This window comes from Diadema antillarum, unplaced genomic scaffold (genome assembly GCF_040938485.1).
Source record: "Diadema antillarum isolate AM-2024a unplaced genomic scaffold, OU_Dant_1.0 seq00002621_RagTag, whole genome shotgun sequence".
Taxonomy (NCBI): Eukaryota; Metazoa; Echinodermata; class Echinoidea; order Diadematoida; family Diadematidae; genus Diadema; species Diadema antillarum.
The window spans coordinates 1123-19974 of NW_027273221.1; the positions used below are offsets into that span (position 1 = coordinate 1123).

Here is an 18852-nt window from a genome sequence, read left to right on the forward strand (position 1 = left end):
GAACGCTCTTCATTTCAGAACTTTTCCTGTCTCTTGTGTACTCCGAATGCCCAGGGTGTCCTTATGTAGTCTCAAGATAAAAATCGTTTCTATCCCCATGGCTCATTGCCGCAGCCCTGCAACATGTGAGACATTTTGTTTAATGAAGTAGTTAAATCGTTTTCCGGTTTGGTCTATTGGAGACACTTACCGTGCTTGACGATGGAATTAAGGCCATTGAATTCATGGATTATTGTGGATCGCGTTGAGGACTCACATGCATACCTCGTTGTCGCTAACAATAACATAACATCGGCGATGATATAAACAGCTGCAATCGACAAGGATGAATGAATGATGGTTATCTGATATTACATTTTAGACATTCTGTCATTATGTCTCTCTCTTAAAGGGTATGGAACGGAGTCGCACAAACTATCTCCTTGAAATATGCGATACAGACATTTGATTTTGTTAAAATTGTTACAGTCGTCTTTCTGTCATTTCGTATCGTCCCATTACAATTTTGATGTAATTCTAATGTGTATGAACTATTGAATGATATGCAGTATGCAGTTGGGCAGTTCTACAATTAATCATTTATTTTAATAGCCAGATTGGTATAACGTCATTAGTGCATTAAATGAGATACACATCCTAGTGGTTGAAAACTTACATATTCTACTAAATCAGAATTTGCCAGAAATCGTTTTGTACATCGCAATCGCACTTCATTAAGATGAAATATTTGCACATCATTTGAACCTAGTAAATTTTTATACGGGAACCAGGTGAAAAGCACAGACTCTGTTTTGGAGCCCAGCCATGAAATACTAAAGCCTGCTAGAAACTGAAGGACATCATAAATTCACAATCATATATTTAATATCACTCTGGCGCGACAGATAGATGACATTCTATGTACATATATCTAAATGGTAGAAAAATCTCTGATTGGGAATGGACGGTTTAGCAGCTTATATCACAGAAAATGATCTCCTGAATCACCATGAATACTCATACAGAATATTCAGTCAGGAACGAAGACTAGCACTAACCTCATACCTGTATCAAAACTTCTGTTATTAGTACAGTAAAGTGTTGGGGGGGGGGGGGGGGGAGGGGGGCAAAAATTTTCACCCATTTATGCTAGTGAAGTTCAGATAGAAGATGCTTGATTTAAGCCAGACATTTCAGTTATGTCATCTTCGTTTATACTTAATAAAGTTAAAATCTCTTATCATCTTTTTTAATCAAACAAAACATAACTTCTTTGTGAAGGGCTAAAATTAAAGAGTCAACATCCTTTTGCTTCAATTTTTGATAGCTAATTCTAATGAATAAATTTTGTGAGATTTTGCACTTTTAACGAATTCAAAATGCAATGCTTTGATCAAGTTTCCCATGCATGTTATTTCAACTTCAAAGCCTATGATAGAAGCAGATGGCCACAAAAACTGTCTCAGTTATATATTTCTTGAAGGGAAGAGAAAAACAAACAAAACAAACAACAAAACACTATCACCCCATGTAGGTTACAAAATTTGATGTAATGTAAAGTAATGTAACAACAGATAGTTTTTTACTCATTGACAATCATATGCCTCTTCCTCTCCTAAAGCATGAACATGACTCACAAATAGTTTCTGCCCTATAAGGTACACATAAAAATCAGAATAAGTGTTGACAATTCTTGGGGAAAGTAATTTACAGCTACTGTACTTTGAAAAGAATAGGCAACTAAACATATTGTCTGTAGGCTAAAAGTGATCAATGTTTCTTGGTAATTAATAAATGCCTTTTTGGATTGGGTCACTTCCATGAATTCAATAACTTGTGTCATTAGTCTATATAATAAGCATTAACTGACTAACTGAGCTAAATGCATGAAAAGAGGGTGTACACTCTTTAAAGTATGTGCATTACTTCTTCACACATCTCATACTTTAAAACACTACAGAATGGACACTCTGTGCACAGAAATAAATCTCTGTGCCATGAAAGATCAATTCTCGTCAGACTGAATGGCGTCCACGTAAGATGAATCTTGCTTGCACTTCCCTGCTGCCATAATTACACAACCATCTCTAAACAACTTGAATCAGCCATGCAGTCTTTCATTTGCCCACTTCACAGCAAAAATTGAGATGTCTGTGTGTCATTCAGTACAGATATAAATGGTACTTACATAAGTCTATAGAACAAGCGAGGGCTGTGGGCCGTGTGGTGACAAAATCTGTAAAAGGTATGTTTTGGTATCATGTCTTTATCAGAAAATGACATCGTACAGATAACGTGAAAAGATGTTAAAGGACAAGTCCACCTTCATATACATAAGGATTGAGAGAATGTAGCAATATTAGTAGAACGCATCAGTGAAAGTTTGAGGCAAAAAGTTACGAATATTTTAAGTATCTGCACAGTCACTGCTGGAAGAGAAGACTACTACAGTGTATGATGTCACATGCGTACAACTATATAAAGGAAAACAAAAAGAGAATTTCACAAAACTTACTTTTTGAATAAAGTGCACATTTCTTTGACTTGCTACTGACGTATGTTAAGGGTAATATTATTCCCCCTGCCTTCTGAAAGAGAGAAGTCGGGTGTTCTTTTGTTATGCGAGAAAAATGGAAATATGTTGAATTTTCTTTATTCTTTCTTTATATTGTTGTACTCATGTGACATCACAAGCTATAGTAGTCTTTTCAGCCAGCCGTGACTGAGCAGAAACTTCAAAAATTCATAACTTTTTAACGGATTGTCCGATTTTGCTCAAACTCTCACTGATGTGTTCTACTAATATTGCTGCATTCACTCAACCCACATGTCTATGACGGTGAACTTGTCCTTTAAGACTCTGGAGGTAATCCAGCAGAAATGGAAGCAGAACTAATGCAAAGCTCTGGTAGTTTGTTTTGTTTTGGTGCTTTTCCTTGGGTTGGCTTTGTTGTTTTACTTTTGTTTTTTCAGGACAGCTACTCCAGTGTGGGACTTTCTTTGATGTCAGAAGTGAGAGAGTCTAACAACAAAATCTCTGGTAGAGTCACAGCACATATTGATGGCTGTCTTTGGTTATATTAGACAGGAAGTGAGTTATTTACAAATTTAGACAAATTGTCAGGTAAAGAAAAATGGATGAGAGATACACCAGTCGATCAGATGGTGGCCATTTTAAAAATTTACTCATTGCTAACAGTACTTACATTGTAGTTAGTCAGCCTCTGTGACTGAAAGAAACTTGTGTCAGTGTATTCCTCATTCTAAGGATAACAGAATTTGATGTGCATGTCTGACAAATGAACATATTTCACATGAATCCTTCTTGTTCAGGGATATGTTCCTGTGTCTACGGTCATCCTCCCACTCTATCAACACAAGCAGGGGAAGAAATTTGTGCCTGCACATTGCGGCAGACAGAAACTCTCACGTGAATGATAGACAAACGACATCTTGTCTACAAACAGACGGACAGACATTGGGGAGAATGACAACACTATAGCAACAGACTTTTATCAGTTGATCCATTACTGCAGGATAAATACTGTGAGTATGAAATCAGTAATCTTTCATTTATTTCGCGCAGATGACACGCGCAATTGTATTAAAGCAATATATCAAAACGTCAAACGCACACACAACAGTCTGTACCATGAGATAACATGCTCCCCTTCAACAATAGTATATATAAGAGTAACACTTGGGTGGTTTCCGTGATGAGCAAACGAGACAACCGCAGGCTAGGCAAAGTTTCTCAAACACAGATCGATTTGGGTTGGCTAGTTGTTTTTGGAAATGTGGGCGGTTGAAGCAGGCAGACCAAGGAAAAACTGTCAGAGTTGCTACACAGTGAGACAGGGCTGTGAAGTCAATGTTCTTCTTTGAAAGCAGCATACTTGAAGTAATGGCAGCTTTCTTCCAGACTTCATCACAACATGAGTCACAATAAAGGTCACTGTGTTCCTCGTTGGTAAATGAAAGGTGATTGGACATGAGAGAACGGAAGGAGGGGGAGGGGGAAGGGGAGGGGTGTGTTTACAAAAGGGAGAAGAGTTGGACAGATGGTGGTAGGGGGTGGAATGAGATGGGGGGGGGATGGAACGAACATCATTTCTCTCATCTTGTGAATGCTATACTGTTGACCATCTTGCCAATCTTCTCCTCATTACGCAGAATGTTGGACTTGACCGCTGCGATGGTGTCCACCTGGTCAGCGATTGCCTGGTCCAGCTCGGCCAGTTGGGCCTGCAGCGGCTCCAGCTCAGAGTCGGTGATCCTGGAAAGGGGGGGGGGGGGAGTAATTAGGAAATTTGAGCACATTTAGTTGTCACTGTGCTATATAGTTATGACTGTCACTAACGAAGTAACTTGGGCACAGCATTCATGTCTGGATTAGAGTTAATATGTTTGTGTGTTGTTGATTTTGTGAATAGCACTCGATTTGCAAAATTCACAAAAATAAACCCATTGCAAAATATATGGCTCATAAAGTACATCTTTTTGTAAATCTGCATCTGGCCCGAGTAGGGCGCCCTCGCTCATTTCGACTCACCCCTGCTCTCTCTTGATGGCCAAGCCATGCTCCTTGTTCTCTCTCTGCCACAGCTCCAGCTCCTTCTGCATGCTGTCCACGTCCTCCTGCAGATAGTCCATGATCTTGCCCAGCGGGTTGGCGCTGCGGGTCAGCGTCTGGATGGCCCCCCGCAGCCGCTCCACCTCCCGCTGGACCAGCTCGCGCTCCTTCCGCCTCGCCGGATCCAGGACCACCAGCTTCTCCTGGTGTTGGGCGAGGGGTGAGGGTGGGGTAGAGTTGGTTGGGGGAGAAGGTAATGAAAATTGATATGAGGCTGCATGTCTGATCTACTAAACCACATATCACTACACATACAACGTATACATGTATGAATCATTTGTGGATGTCAAAAGGAGCCTTATATTGGCAAATGATCAGTCGTGGTATGTGAATGTAAACCCCCTTTACTCTTCCTCTTCTACTTCAGTGGCCAGAATGTTTCAAATGATTCATTTTTTGTTTTGTTTTGTTTTGTTTTTAATCTATCCCAGTTTTCTAATTCTCTCTTTGATATGTAATAACAGTCAGCTCATCTTCTCTTTAAAAAAAATAAAAATGGACGGTTTCACGAGCTGATTCTCTTGCAAGTCATACTGTTAACAATTCAAGAATGTCCTCTTGTGGTCATGCAACTACATCATGCAAGAAACACACAGTCTTTGATGCAGAAGACAATTTTCTGAACAGTGCATCCCATTTCTTGTATGGAACTTTTTATCACATATTTTATCTGGTGAATCCATCACTTTATGCAAAAATATATGACTGCAAGATGAGAATGGAATGCTCTGAATAGCCAATTTTGAGTGGTAGAGGTGAATACACAGCTTAAGATTCTGGACTCGCCAGCGAGTACTCACATCCTGCTTGGTCTGGGAGCCTTCTAGTTCCTTCTTGGTCTCCAGGATCTTCTTGACAAGACCGCCGTGTTCACCATCATCCTCGATTGACTCACTGGCCATGGGCTGGGTAATGAATAATAAGGCACAGATAGAGAAGTTAAACCATAAAGAATGTCATCTCTGGCTCCATCATCATTCTACTATTACAGTGCACTCCCATTATAACGAACACGGTTGTAACGAAATTCCTGTTACAACGTAGTAAAAATGTAGGCTAAAACATTAACAGCTCTGTGTTCTTTTATAGTTTTATTTGTTCGAGTATAACGAAATATCGATATAACGAAAGAAAAGTGCCGGTCCCGAGCACTTCGTTATAATGGGAGTCCACTGTATCACAGGGCTCGACATTGGCGGTGGGCCAGTGGCTTGGGGCCACCAAACTTTCCACAGCATATCTTTTGGTGGCCCAACTGGGCAACAACGATTCAAAATAAGTTACTATGTTTCCTTAATATATTTAGTGCCAAGACATTGTTTTTTCCAGCCACCAACATTTCAGATTCAATGACTTACGTGGTCCAAACGGGCTCGAATGGCCACAAAAGAAAAAAGCTAGTGTTGAGCCCTGATCATCACTTTGACTGATCAAGGTCACATGCCTACAAACACAGTCTGCACACCTTTGTAGTCCAAATTTAGCATCCTCCTGTTTTCAAAACTGGTTTGAAACCTTAAGCTTGTAATTTCCCACTACATTAAGTCAGTTGTTTTACAAGGTGAGAAAATTTACACCGGTTGATCGAGGAGTCATCATCTTCATGTTAAAGCATGGACACTTTCATTTCACATCTTACCCACCCATGTATTCAAAAGGACATCACTTTTGTTTGTCAGGTGGTGAGTGTAAAGGGATAGAAAAGACAAATTCTTCTGTAGGTATCTGTGAAAATCTAGAGATATAAAGAATTGTGCAAATGCTCAGAGGGTAGGAAAGTGAGTATATGCAAGAGTTTGGTTCCATCTTCATTTTCTTGTTTGCTCTGGACTATCTTCTTTCTGACTGTTTTCTGAAGAAAGTTTGAGATATCCCAATGTAACACGCCATGCCTGTCGTCACTTACCCGTGGTTCGTCATCGATGACCGGCTGGGAGTCCTCCACAAGGAAGGTGTCATCGTCATCATCGTCTGTGTTGTGTGGATTGTCGACGATGACGCTTGTCACTTGCTTGCCACTGCCAACCCTGAACATGACAGAGAAAATGGTTGAACAAGGTACTTGATAGAAAATACACACACGTTTGACAGTAAAAGTCACACACTACAATACTCTCAAAACTTCAGTTATAATAATGATGATGATGAAGGTGATGGTAGTAGTGGTGGTGGTAGCAGTGGTGGTGGCAATGTTTGTCATCACCATCATCGTCGTCATAATCATTGTTGTCATCATCATTATCATCATCATCGTCACTATCATTATTACATGTTCCTAATTATCAGGGTAAGCTTCTTCACAGATAGCAGTGCTATCTGGTCACTTACTTTTAATTGAGGGTACAGTAACACACACAAGAATATAATTATTTCATCTCAGTGAGGGAGAGCTAGTATTGCAGTATAGCTTTCTTTAGAATAGGAGTGGAAATTTCCAGGTTTATATCATCTCACTACAAACTTTAACTTTTGATGACAGTCTTTACAAAATTCCATGGAGTTTTCAAATGTGAATGTTCATGAAATAGGGTAAAAAAGGAACAGAAAGGTCGTTCAAAGAAGGACTGGTAAAGAGTAGTTTCAATCTATCCAAGTGTTGTTAGAGTTTGCCCACCTTGAACTGTCTTCAGTGGAGTCTTGTTTCCGGAGTCTCGGTGGGGCTGGCCTCGCACTGCTGGGTCGAGCCATCCTTCGACTGAAACACAGAATAAGAATATGGGATTGTACGATAAATTAGCAGACTTCTAAATACAATGTACTTCTAAAATGTGTGATGATTTATTTATTTCTTATTCTTATTCATTTGCCGCTTTGATAGGCTGGAAAGGGGAAGGTAACAAAAGAATGGGAAGGGAAAGTAAGCAGAAAGGCAGTGGAGTAAGAGGACTATTGAAAGGGAATAATAAGAGGAGAATAATAAGAGGAAGGCAAAGAGATGGGGGAGGAGAATAAGGGGAGGGAGAAGGGAAAGGGAAGGTGAGAGCAATAGGGGGAAGAGGAAAAAGGGGAAGGAAGGGAGGGTTAGGGGAGGAAAAAGGAGAAGGGAAAAGACAGGTTAGGGGAGGATGGGAGGGAAAAGTGGGGTAGGGGGGAGGGGAAGAGGGAGAGGAGGAGGGGGATAAGGGGAAGAGGTTATGAAGGGGAGGAGGGAATCTACTGAACCAACTCTAGCAACGCCTGTCTGACACACACCTGGCTGTGACTTGGGGTGGAAGAGCATCGTCAGCGGTCAGGCCGCCCTCGTTGTCTTCCTTCTGGTGTCGAGGGCGCTGTTTGGCACTCTCTTGTCTCCCAACATCGGGTTCTGACGTCAGGAAGCGTGACAGATAGATGAAAATATTGATCATGGTAAGGATTTGCATGCCAAAACCACAGGTACTAAACACAAAAATAGTGATCAGGATAAGGAGTATACAACTTGCACTACTTGAAATATCAAAATGTGAGTTTACTCCCTCCAAAATGAGATGATACAAGAAAATCATCAGAAAGTCTTGTCTGTAGATTTTTCATGGATAGATATGGTATATGCCCTCTCCAAAGGGAGAAAAAATTGTGCAGTCATGCAGCTTTCTTGATATGTGTGTGTGTGTGTGTGTGTGTGTGTGTGTGTGGGTGGGGTAGGGAATGAAATTGACAAACAACAGTGAAAAAACAACCATCTTGTGGCTGTGTTGCTGAAATTGCACATTACAAGGCTGGCAAGTGTGTTTCCACAAATACCAAGTTACAAAGTACAGCAAAAGTCATCATCCGAATTCACACATGCAAACCAAATCAAAACTTTAAATGTTCAAAAAATCAGAATCTACCACATGGGAAGTGAGTTCGTAAGTATCAGGCTTGACTAAAATGCAACAGGACTCAGTACATTATCTCACTATGACAATTATGTGATACCAATACACCAATAGGTTTAGATCTTTGCAAATCACATTAAGCCTGAAAGAGAACTTGGTCCCATTGATATTTTGTCAGATCAAGTTGCATTTATCTTTGGATCCATGGCACACTTCATCCAGTTGGTGTCTTTGAGTCTCTTAGTTCAATATTGCTAATATTCCCTGTCTACTGCCATTTTTACCAGGGATGGGAATAAAATAGGCATATTTGGGGTGGATAACACTTTTTGTTGTGCTTACACCATTCATCTATAATCTATGAACAAAGATTCTGATAACATTGTAAGTAAAATGGGCTACCATTTCAATCTCACAGAAATTGTGACACGAATCAAGAAATGTACTCCTTCCTTTTATAATCAATGCATCCTTGAAAGATACTATACTATTCAACAATGATCAAATACAAATATACCGCATATCTTTAATGGAAAGACTAAAGATTATAAGACAATTATGAGAAGGAACAAAAAAAAATCACACATCAAACAAAGCAACTGCTATTCTACGTCTACAAATGTCTGATGAACAGAAGTGAAGACTACTGCAACGTGGAGAGTTAGCAAACAGGATGACTGAAATATTTGAGCTGCATGTGGTCACAGTAGATGTGCAGTGTATTCACCAATGAAAGTTTCTGCATGATTATGTACGCATGGGCAAAGAGCCATATTTAATCTATGAAGAACCAATTGCAAACTGATTCAGAGTGAAAAGAAAACCATGTTCCATTTACCATGGCATAACCTTAATCATTACACCCTTGCCCCATTTATACAGTGTGTATTATGCTTTCAAAAGATTGAATTCTTTTCTTTCATAAGTATGGACATTAAAAGATGCTAAAACAGTATTTCTTTTTTTAATATTTTTTTTAAAAAAGTGTTTTTACATGGGTGTAGAAGTGGCACTCCATAGTTTAGAATCACGGTTTAGCATATTTAGTGTATGGCTCAGACCACCAGTTGCTTTGGCCCTTGATAAACAGACAAAGCAGCACTAGCAAAGGAAATCAGAATGTAGATGTTTTGCCCCATGTCGAGAGGAAGGCAAGATGACTGTGATTGCATGAAGATGAAGACATCATTTCTTTAAAGTTGACAAAAACCTCAGCTGATTCAGAGAGAGAGAGAGAATTATCTAATCCTCCTCACAGGCTTTGAAATATCTAATAGAGTACCACAGTGCGACGCCATAGACATTCATCGCCGTGGAATCTGACTCTAAGCAACCCCACATAGCTCGAGTATCTGTGAACACATTGGTTGCCAGCAATGTTCGTATCCGGTTCCAACCCACAGTCCAAAGCCTTGTGCAAGGATAAATCTTGTTTGGAACCAGCACTAAGGTACTGTATACGCCGAATATTCCACGAGGTTTTTATTTTCGCGAATTTCGCGAGTCAGGTGCTATTCGTAGATTAAAGACACGCGAAAATATTGACACTGATCCCGATGTGAATGTGACGTACGCATTTACACTTCTCCGTTCAGTACAGGACTCAACGGTCGCGAATTTAACCACTCGTGAAATCATCGGGTATTCCCAATTCGCGAAAATTTAGACTCGCGAAATATATGGCGTATACAGTATAACAAAAGACTGCAATATCATCACTTCAATATTCTATGACTTTCTGAGATGCATATGCAAAAAATAAAAATTAATAATAATAATAATAATTAACACCCCCTCCCCCCCCCAAAAAAAAAAAAAAAAAAAATCTCCTGCTTCAACTTGAGTTGGTCAATAGCACTTGACTAACAATTCACCAGTGTTTCTGAGTAGACTAAACTTATGATGCAGATTTCTTTTCATTTATCAATTGCTACATGCTACCATATTGCACTGCCTAGTCATTATGATTGGTTCAACCCTGTCAGTGCTACTGACACCTACACTGCACGCAATGTTCACTGAATTCCTACAGTAGCAGTTTTGACTGAGAGAAGTTTTCACGGACAGTTCCAACTTTACACAGATTGCACTGTAATTTCATTCGGTATTCTTTCTTTTGGTATGTTTGTTTGTTCGATTTTTTAAAATCAGAAATCAACTGGTCCACAGCAACCTCACATAAAATTGACCTTAAGCTTCTAAATCAGTCTGTCAACTTGTGGTGTTTGGTATCAACATATCCGTAATCACTACAGTATGTTCTATACTATTACAGTATTCACAAACCTGAGGAAAAAAATAAAAATTATACATCGCTATGATTTGTAAACAAGTACACATATTTCTATTGAAATAAGAATGTGTATTTTCATTTCTTTTAAGCCACCCCAAACAAAAAAAGTAATATCTCATTACTCTTTCATTCAACAAGGCTGATACTGACCAGGAACTGACCAGTCACCAACTTGCTTTCACATATAATCAGTTTGCCAACAATCATTATATATATCATATGACAATAAATATCGTATTGCTACATGCTATGAATATGGTATATATATCTGTCTTCCCAAAAGTTTAGTGAGATGTGGAGCACTGGCTTTCAATTAACTGTAAATACTCATGACACATTTGTTAATCTGGTAATGGAGTTGACTTTCCTTTTTATGTAAAATTTGTAGGTGTAAGAAACTATCTGGGTCTGTGCAAGTTTCTCCTATTATTTCTCAGGTAACAGCTAGGATAAGTTTACTCTTCATCTCATCATTTCTATAAATTGCTTTAAAAAAATGAAAGAACATCTGTGGATACTGGAAAACATTTGGCATATCAATGTTGTAATCACACAGCAAGTGCACATATGTGTGCTTGTGCTGCAGCGAATAAAAATTAACATAAGCAAATCAATACACTTAGCAGATTTAGCACAAAGGTCAAAGTTTAGCACTGCTTGGATTTGTCTCATATTGCACCAGTTGGGTGACTTTACCATATTTTTTTCTCTTTTTTTATAACAGCTACGAAAGAAATACAACTATAGGTGAATTCAAACCAGTTAACAGTTAGTCTGAAAAGGAAAGAGAACAATTTTACAAGCACAAGCTAAAATTGATCAAAACCAGATAAAATGCAAGAAAGTTACAAAATCTTTAAGATGTGCTGATTTTTGCAAGACAGTTTTTGAACAGTTGATATGAATTTGCAAATAAGTGAGCTCATGTCATCACTTCACCAGTTTTCATTGCTCATGCACAAAAATATAACGAAAATTGAAATTTTCTGCGTCAAAAATGTAAAACATAATTTTATACCTGGCTGAGTAACTGCCGACTGAGGATCAGCCAAATCACAATACAAGATTTGAAACTGCGATGTAATTATGTCTGAAAAAAAAGAAAGATTTTATTTACACACTATATAGAAAGTTGTAAGGTGATGACATCATCAACTCACTATTTTCATATTCGTATTGACTGTTCAAGAACTATTTTGTGGAAATTGGTGAAAATTTCACAATTTCATACCTTCCCTGATTTTTATCTACTTTTCACTGTTGTGCTTGTAAAATATCACTCATTCGTTTCAGACTAACTTTAAACTTATTTGGAATTCCCTTTTTACATTAATGCTCACAAACACTGCTGGCTGCATTACAAAAAAAAAAATAATAAAATAAAGACAAAACATATACGAAAGGCTGCATTATGGAAAAATGGCAGTTGAAAAGTTGTGAAAAGTTTGGCAAAAGTGAGTCACGCAAAGAGAGGAACATGTGATGTAACAACTGAGAATCAGTGACTGAGTCAGGCTAAAGTCAGCTACTCTGGACACAAAAAAAAAACCAGTGAGAACAGACATGTTCATAATGATGTGACAATGACTTAATGTCGTTGTAGACATTTAGTTCACAACCATCAAGGACACACTTAGTCTTACATTGTATCAAGAGAATACATGTATGTTTGCCGTCTGAAATATTATTGGATTGGATGTGCATAAACATTGCATGCTACTTATGTAATGTCCAGTTTGCAATATTGATAGTATTTATCAGTTTGCTTTTTTTTTTTGTCAATGAATTTCAATAAATGATGCATAACTGCTTCACCAGAAAACTATGTTGAATGATTTGACAAGTTCAATTGCACAAAATGTTACTTTGCACATGCACGCACTCCATGAATATCTTATTTTGATAAGCATAATTATTCCAAATTAATCCATCCAAGTGTCTAATATAATATCTCTCCTTTTCTTTTTGATACACCACTTTGTCTTTTCCATGTCGGTCAGAATTATCATAATGCCACAGCCTTTGCGAAACTTGTAGTACATTGTAAAGAACTATCAATAAAAAGGGTGAATCTGAAACACAAAACTTTACCTTACTCTTTTATTCATAATACTTGCACTTTCTTCAAATTACCCTCCATCATTTTACTTTTCTGTGAAAGAATGCATCAAGTATTGACTGTAAGAAGTTTACTCGTGGTAAATTTCACCGGACATCATGAACTGGTGGTGCATTGTTTGTCAATATGTATGTTTTTATGTTACATGTGTTGATGGGTATGTTTGTATGTCAGTGTTGATATGTATGTTTGTATGTATGTTGATTTGTATGTTTGTGTGTATAATGTTGATATGTATGTTTGTATACTGTATGTGTTGATATATATGTTTGCATGTATGTGTCGATATGTATGTTTGTATGTCAGTCTTGATATCGTATGTTTGTGTGTATAATGTAAATTGTACAAGCTGTAGGCACCTATACGAGAGACGAGTGCATTTCAGCAACATTAAAAATCAAGACAGGTGGAAAAGAGATTATGTCCCAAATGGCACACACATTAGATAAGGGCAGACAGATTCAAAGGAAAAAAAGAAAAATAGATTAGTAAAACCACCATACCTCCTTCAGCATCAGAATCTGTGGGAAATTGATTCAAAAAAAGTACAGCAGAAAATACACACATAATCAAATCAGGAGGGTGAGAACGAAATCTGTTAGTACTCCACGGTTGTGTATCATACACCGTGCACTACATGTACACTGTACACTGCTCGTACAACAACATCAACATCAACATCAAACCGTCACAAGCCCGTGCTACATCCCACAATTTGTGTTGAATTGCAAAATGGCAAAGTTACATTCACAGTCCCCATTTAATTGACATTAAAGCATATGTAAAAAACAACAACAACATGCAGATAGCATGTGCCCCTGGTCAAAAGAAACACTTTGTAACATTCCAATAAAGTAGTTAAAGGACAAGTTCACCTTCATAAACATAAGGATTGAGAAAATGCAACAATATTAGTAGAACACATCAGTGAAAGTTTGAGGAAAATTGGACAATCGATGCAGAAGTTATAAATTTTTTAAATTTTTGTGTTGGAACCGCTGGATGAGGAGACTACTACAGCTTGTGAGTCATATGCGTACAACAGTATAAAGAAAATGTAAAAGAAAATTCAACATATTTTCACTTTTTTCGTATAATAAAAGAGCACTTGACTTGCCTCTTTCTAAAGGCAGGGGGAATAATATTACCCATAACATTTGTCGGTAATAAGTCAGGGGAATGTGTACTTTTTTCAAAAGATGGAATTTTGTGAAATTCTCTTGATGTTTTCCTTATATTGTTGTACGCATGTGACATCTAAGTTATTCATACACTGCAGTAGTCTTCTCATCCAGCGGGTACTGCACAAAAACTTCAAAAATTCATAACTTTTGAACGGATTGTCTGATTTTCCTCAAACTTTCAATGATGTGTTCTACTAATATTGCTACATTCTCTCAATCCTTATGTTTATGAAGGTGAACTTGTCCTTTAATAGCATGCATGAACTAGCGTAGGTATAGTGCTCATCAAAAGATATTTTTATATTTACTTTTTTATAGTTACTCAAACTGCAAACATGTTGCATGGATAATTCAGTTTCAGGTCTACAATCTCCTTTACTTTAATACTATAGTACAAATACAAAAGTATTGAAATCTGATATTGTATCTGAATGATCTGTTCCCTTCCACTGACAAATCGTGTCCATCGCAAATTGGCGACTAAAATGATAAGCTACTGTCAATCTTGTGTCAAAATATTTTGCAAGATAATGGTTAGGAGAAACTGTCATGGAAGTGTGAGTGGGGAGGGGTGCGTTTCCCTGAATGCCAGTAACACCAGGTATACGGGGGGGGGGGGGGGGGGGGGGGGGGGGGGGGGAACACAAATTCATCATTTCAGGTTTCACCTACACTTACACCATTGGGAAACATATGGAAATACACAATTTTTGCAAAAGCATGTACCGAATAACCAATACTGAGCATAGTGACTGTCCTTTCAATAGATATCTATGGACTAGTTGCTTGAATGAAACTTGAGGATTTCAGTGCGGGCATTTCAGAAAGAGTGTGAGTCATCGATAAACACTTAACACCAAAGTGTGCAATGTGGACCAGTGGCACGTATAACACTGTGGGCATAAATTTAAGACATAGTGTGAATCATTGACCAATACTTAACACCAAAGTGTGCCAAATGGACCAGCGGCAAGTTTAACAGTATGGGCATTTCAGAAACAGTTTGAATGATTGACAAACACTTTACACCAAAGTGTGCAGTGTGGACTGGTTGCAATATTAACAGTGTGGGCATTTCAGAAATAGTTTGAATGATTGACAAACACTTTACACCAAAGTGTGCAGTGTGGACTGGTTGCAATATTAACAGTGTGGGCATTTCAGAAATAGTTTGAATGATTGACAAACACTTTACACCAAAGTGTGCAGTGTGGACTGGTTGCAATATTAACAGTGTGGGCATTTCAGAAATAGTTTGAATGATTGACAAACACTTTACACCAAAGTGTGCAATGTGGACCTGTAGAAATACTCGCATTTCAAGGGGATATCATGCAGTTAGAATAGTATGAAGGCAATTTGAGCTAGATTCCTGACAAAAGTGAATGCATTCAGAGCTCAAAGCAATTCAATGAAGAACTAGAAATGTCGCTACAGCGACTGGTTATACCCCCGTCAAACATCATTTCATAAGCTTTGGTCAAAACAACATTTGATAAGCTTTGGTCAAAAAACTGAGGAAGTAGTTAAATCCGCAAGATCTTTCCTTGATCTTCTGCCATTAATATGCCGTTACCATGGCAACGTACTTTCGGGTACTGTCGAAAAATGCGTTTTTGCACATCTACAACCAAAGGCACACGTCTGTACCAAGTTTCATGGAAATTGGGCAAAAACTGAGGAAGTAGTTTGCAACACAAAATTTTCCATCATTTTGGCTCATAATATGTGAGCTGTTACCATGGCAACATACTTTTTGTCACTGTCAAGAAATGTGTCATGCTGACCTATATCCTAAGACAAACATTCAATATGAATTCCATGAGAATTGGAAGAACACTGATGAAGCAGTTTTGCCATGAAGCATTTTGCCCTATATTTTACCAATAACATGCCGTTACCATGGCAACGCACTTTTTGTCACTGCGGAAATATGTGTCTTGCACATTAACATATTCAGATGAACATCTGTACCTAATTTCATAAAAATTGATCAAAAACTGTGGGAGGAGTTCGCGACGCAAGATTTGTACCCATTTTTGCCCATAATATGCCGTTACCATGGCAACGTACTTTTGGGTACTGTCAAAAAATACGTCTTGCACATCTACAACCCAAGGCACACATCTGTGCCAAGTTTTATGGGAATCGGTTGAAAACTGAGGAAGTAGTTCGCGACGCAAGATTTGTACCCATTTTTGCCCATAATATGCCGTTACCATGGCAACGTACTTTTGGGTACTGTCAAAAAATACGTCTTGCACATCTACAACCCAAGGCACACATCTGTGCCAAGTTTTATGGGAATCGGTTGAAAACTGAGGAAGTAGTTCGCGACGCAAGATTTGCAACGGACCGACCGCCCGACCGACCGCCCGACCGACCGCCCGACCGCCCGACCGACCGCCCGACCGACCGTCCGCTGATTCCTATATACCCCTTCAAACTTCGTTTGGCGGGGGTATAATGAAACTAAATGATGATGAGGGTTGAGTCAACTGTATTATATAATGTGTTATCAAGTGAGAATATATCTTCTTTTTTTAAACATGCAAAGCTGGAGTGCTGTATGTGTGTGCATGTGTGGAGAAAAATCTCAAAGGCATTAACTATGTAGTGCATTTTAACATCCTTATCAATGAAAACTTCTTTCATGGCTTAAACTTGCTTGGATTGACAATTACTTTGCCCAATGAGTCAACTCTAAAATAGTGGTCAGGAGCCAAAAGTAAACTGAAAATGACCCATTTTTGTATAACGTGACTGAAAGACATATAAAAAGAAAATCTGAAATAATGACATAGAAACACAGCTATAATAATCCTTCATCTTTGCCCTCCAGCCAGTGGTTTGACCTGTACATTGACATTCAATGCTGTTATCTATTGTCATCCTAGTGGAGAAAATGCAGGGCATATCCCTCTCTACCAAACGCTAAGTTCTATGCAAGAAGAGAATCAGAACATACCATCACTGTCCTTCATGGGCCTTCTCCTGCTCCCCTTGGCCGATGTTGGTCTCGGGATGCGGTTGCCACCCCCTCCGTCTTCACTCTGCTTCACGAAAAAGTTTTGGAGAAATCTGTTACAAACATGAAGTGGTCCTTGCAATAGGAATGGTATTGCGATGAACTAACAGAGATAATTCCCCCTCTGCATCTGTTCTGCATTTATGACACCCATGAGGAAGAAAAAACAAAGATGAGATGAATAATCTTCTCTCTTCAAGTTTTCCTGAGAAAGTGGTGCCATGATCATTTTTATTGGAAGTCCGAAGCACCAAAATCAGGGCGGACGCAAAGAGCTTCAAGGGAGATACTTCTGTGCATGCACTACTGTTATATGCCTTTCAGAACGCTATAATTATTAACAAATCAAGGACGCTACTATATTAATTTGTCAGGATGGGAAGAAATACTGAGTTCAGTTTTCAGTGAGTGTCCAGCAGAATCAAGAAGTGGCAGATTTGCAGATTTGAAATATAAGCTTTGAAGCTTGACTCTACATTGTTGGGATGAGGGTTTGTGCAGGCCATACTGCTTGTCACCTACGGATCAGTAAGTGGGACAATACATCAACACTGCCCTTCACATTAATATTCAACATGAATACTCAGAAACATGGTCATCAACAATACCTGGTGAAATAAAACAAGTTCATTATGTTAATATGGTTGTTGTGCAGTGTCAACACAGCATATAAGATGAGATTGCGTTTGGTGACAGTAGTAATAACACTTGAAAAGAACATGGTTAGGTTAATGGTAGTAGGAATGTTATCAGTGGTCATAGCTGCAGCACGATTTCATTTTGAAAGAAACACAAGTTAGTTTACAACAAAGAAAAATAAACATCCATGACGATTTAATGCAAATGGAAGAGAACTGATTCTCTGCCACCTGCTGGCACAATAATGAGAGGGGGATTCACACGTACACAAATTTAAAAGCGGGTTACAAAACTCGTGATTTTTAACCTGCTAGCAAACTCAAGTTTTTTGTATGTGTGGACACAAACCCCCCCCCCCCAAATTAGCGCGATCAGAAACATGATGCTAAACCCAAGAAATTTTGGTCTTATATCTGAATTAGCGCATTAATTTGCTCTGTGGTGACGTGTGAACGGTTGAGCAAATAAACTTGAGTTTTTTTTATCCCATCACTCAAAGCGAACGTCACAGCAGCGTGCACTCCACACCACTGTGAGGCACAAGAACAATACATTTATTGATTTATGGATTGGCAATTAGCGGAGTATTTTTGTACGTGCCAATGGTTGCAAAAAAAGGGACCCTCAAATTTCGGAGCGCGATCGCTAACCTGCTAATTCTGTACATGTGAACGGTTACAAAATCTCAAGAGAAAAAGGTCTTGATTAACCCACCGCACGCTTTGTTCACTGACTTACATACACACTGGAGTACTTTCTTCACTGATTGGCTCAGATGTCTGAAAACTAATTGTCGATGATGTAAAGAGATTACCTAATCTTCCTAATTCTTATAGTGTCATCATGATCTTCTTGTTAGTCTGCGCCATACTGATAGACCTGAGTGGGCACGCTAATGTTTAATACAACAAAGTAAAGTTTGGATGGATTACTGAATGCTGATGAGAAAGCTTCAGGCACATTGAGCTACGTGCGTGGACACTCAAAGAGTTAAGAAATAAAACTTGAAGTTAACCTCTTTCTAGTTGTTATAAAACTTTCCAAAACAACATAAACTGAAGAGCGACCTATCAGATGAGTTGACTGATAATAGGTGCTTTAACCCGTTGAGGACTAGTACCAAGAGTACTTGGGCAGGTGTCTATGGGCCACTCTCTTCCATTTGCATTAAATCAGC

General features: G+C 38.6%; 1 protein-coding gene across 1 annotated transcript in view; it reads right to left on the reverse strand.

Annotated features, from left to right (window-relative positions):
• Positions 1-4095: 4095 nt before the first annotated feature.
• The window catches only part of LOC139715005 (TRAF3-interacting protein 1-like), a 32820-nt gene continuing 18063 nt past the window's right edge, over positions 4096-18852 (reverse strand). The window contains exons 10-17 of the mRNA XM_071626643.1: positions 16977-17061; positions 13328-13345; positions 7805-7916; positions 7227-7307; positions 6519-6639; positions 5413-5517; positions 4532-4755; positions 4096-4255 (exon numbers count right to left, since the gene is read on the reverse strand). Of these exons, the coding sequence (XP_071482744.1) occupies positions 4096-4255; positions 4532-4755; positions 5413-5517; positions 6519-6639; positions 7227-7307; positions 7805-7916; positions 13328-13345; positions 16977-17061 (906 nt within the window). The remainder of the gene's footprint in view (positions 4256-4531; positions 4756-5412; positions 5518-6518; positions 6640-7226; positions 7308-7804; positions 7917-13327; positions 13346-16976; positions 17062-18852) is intronic.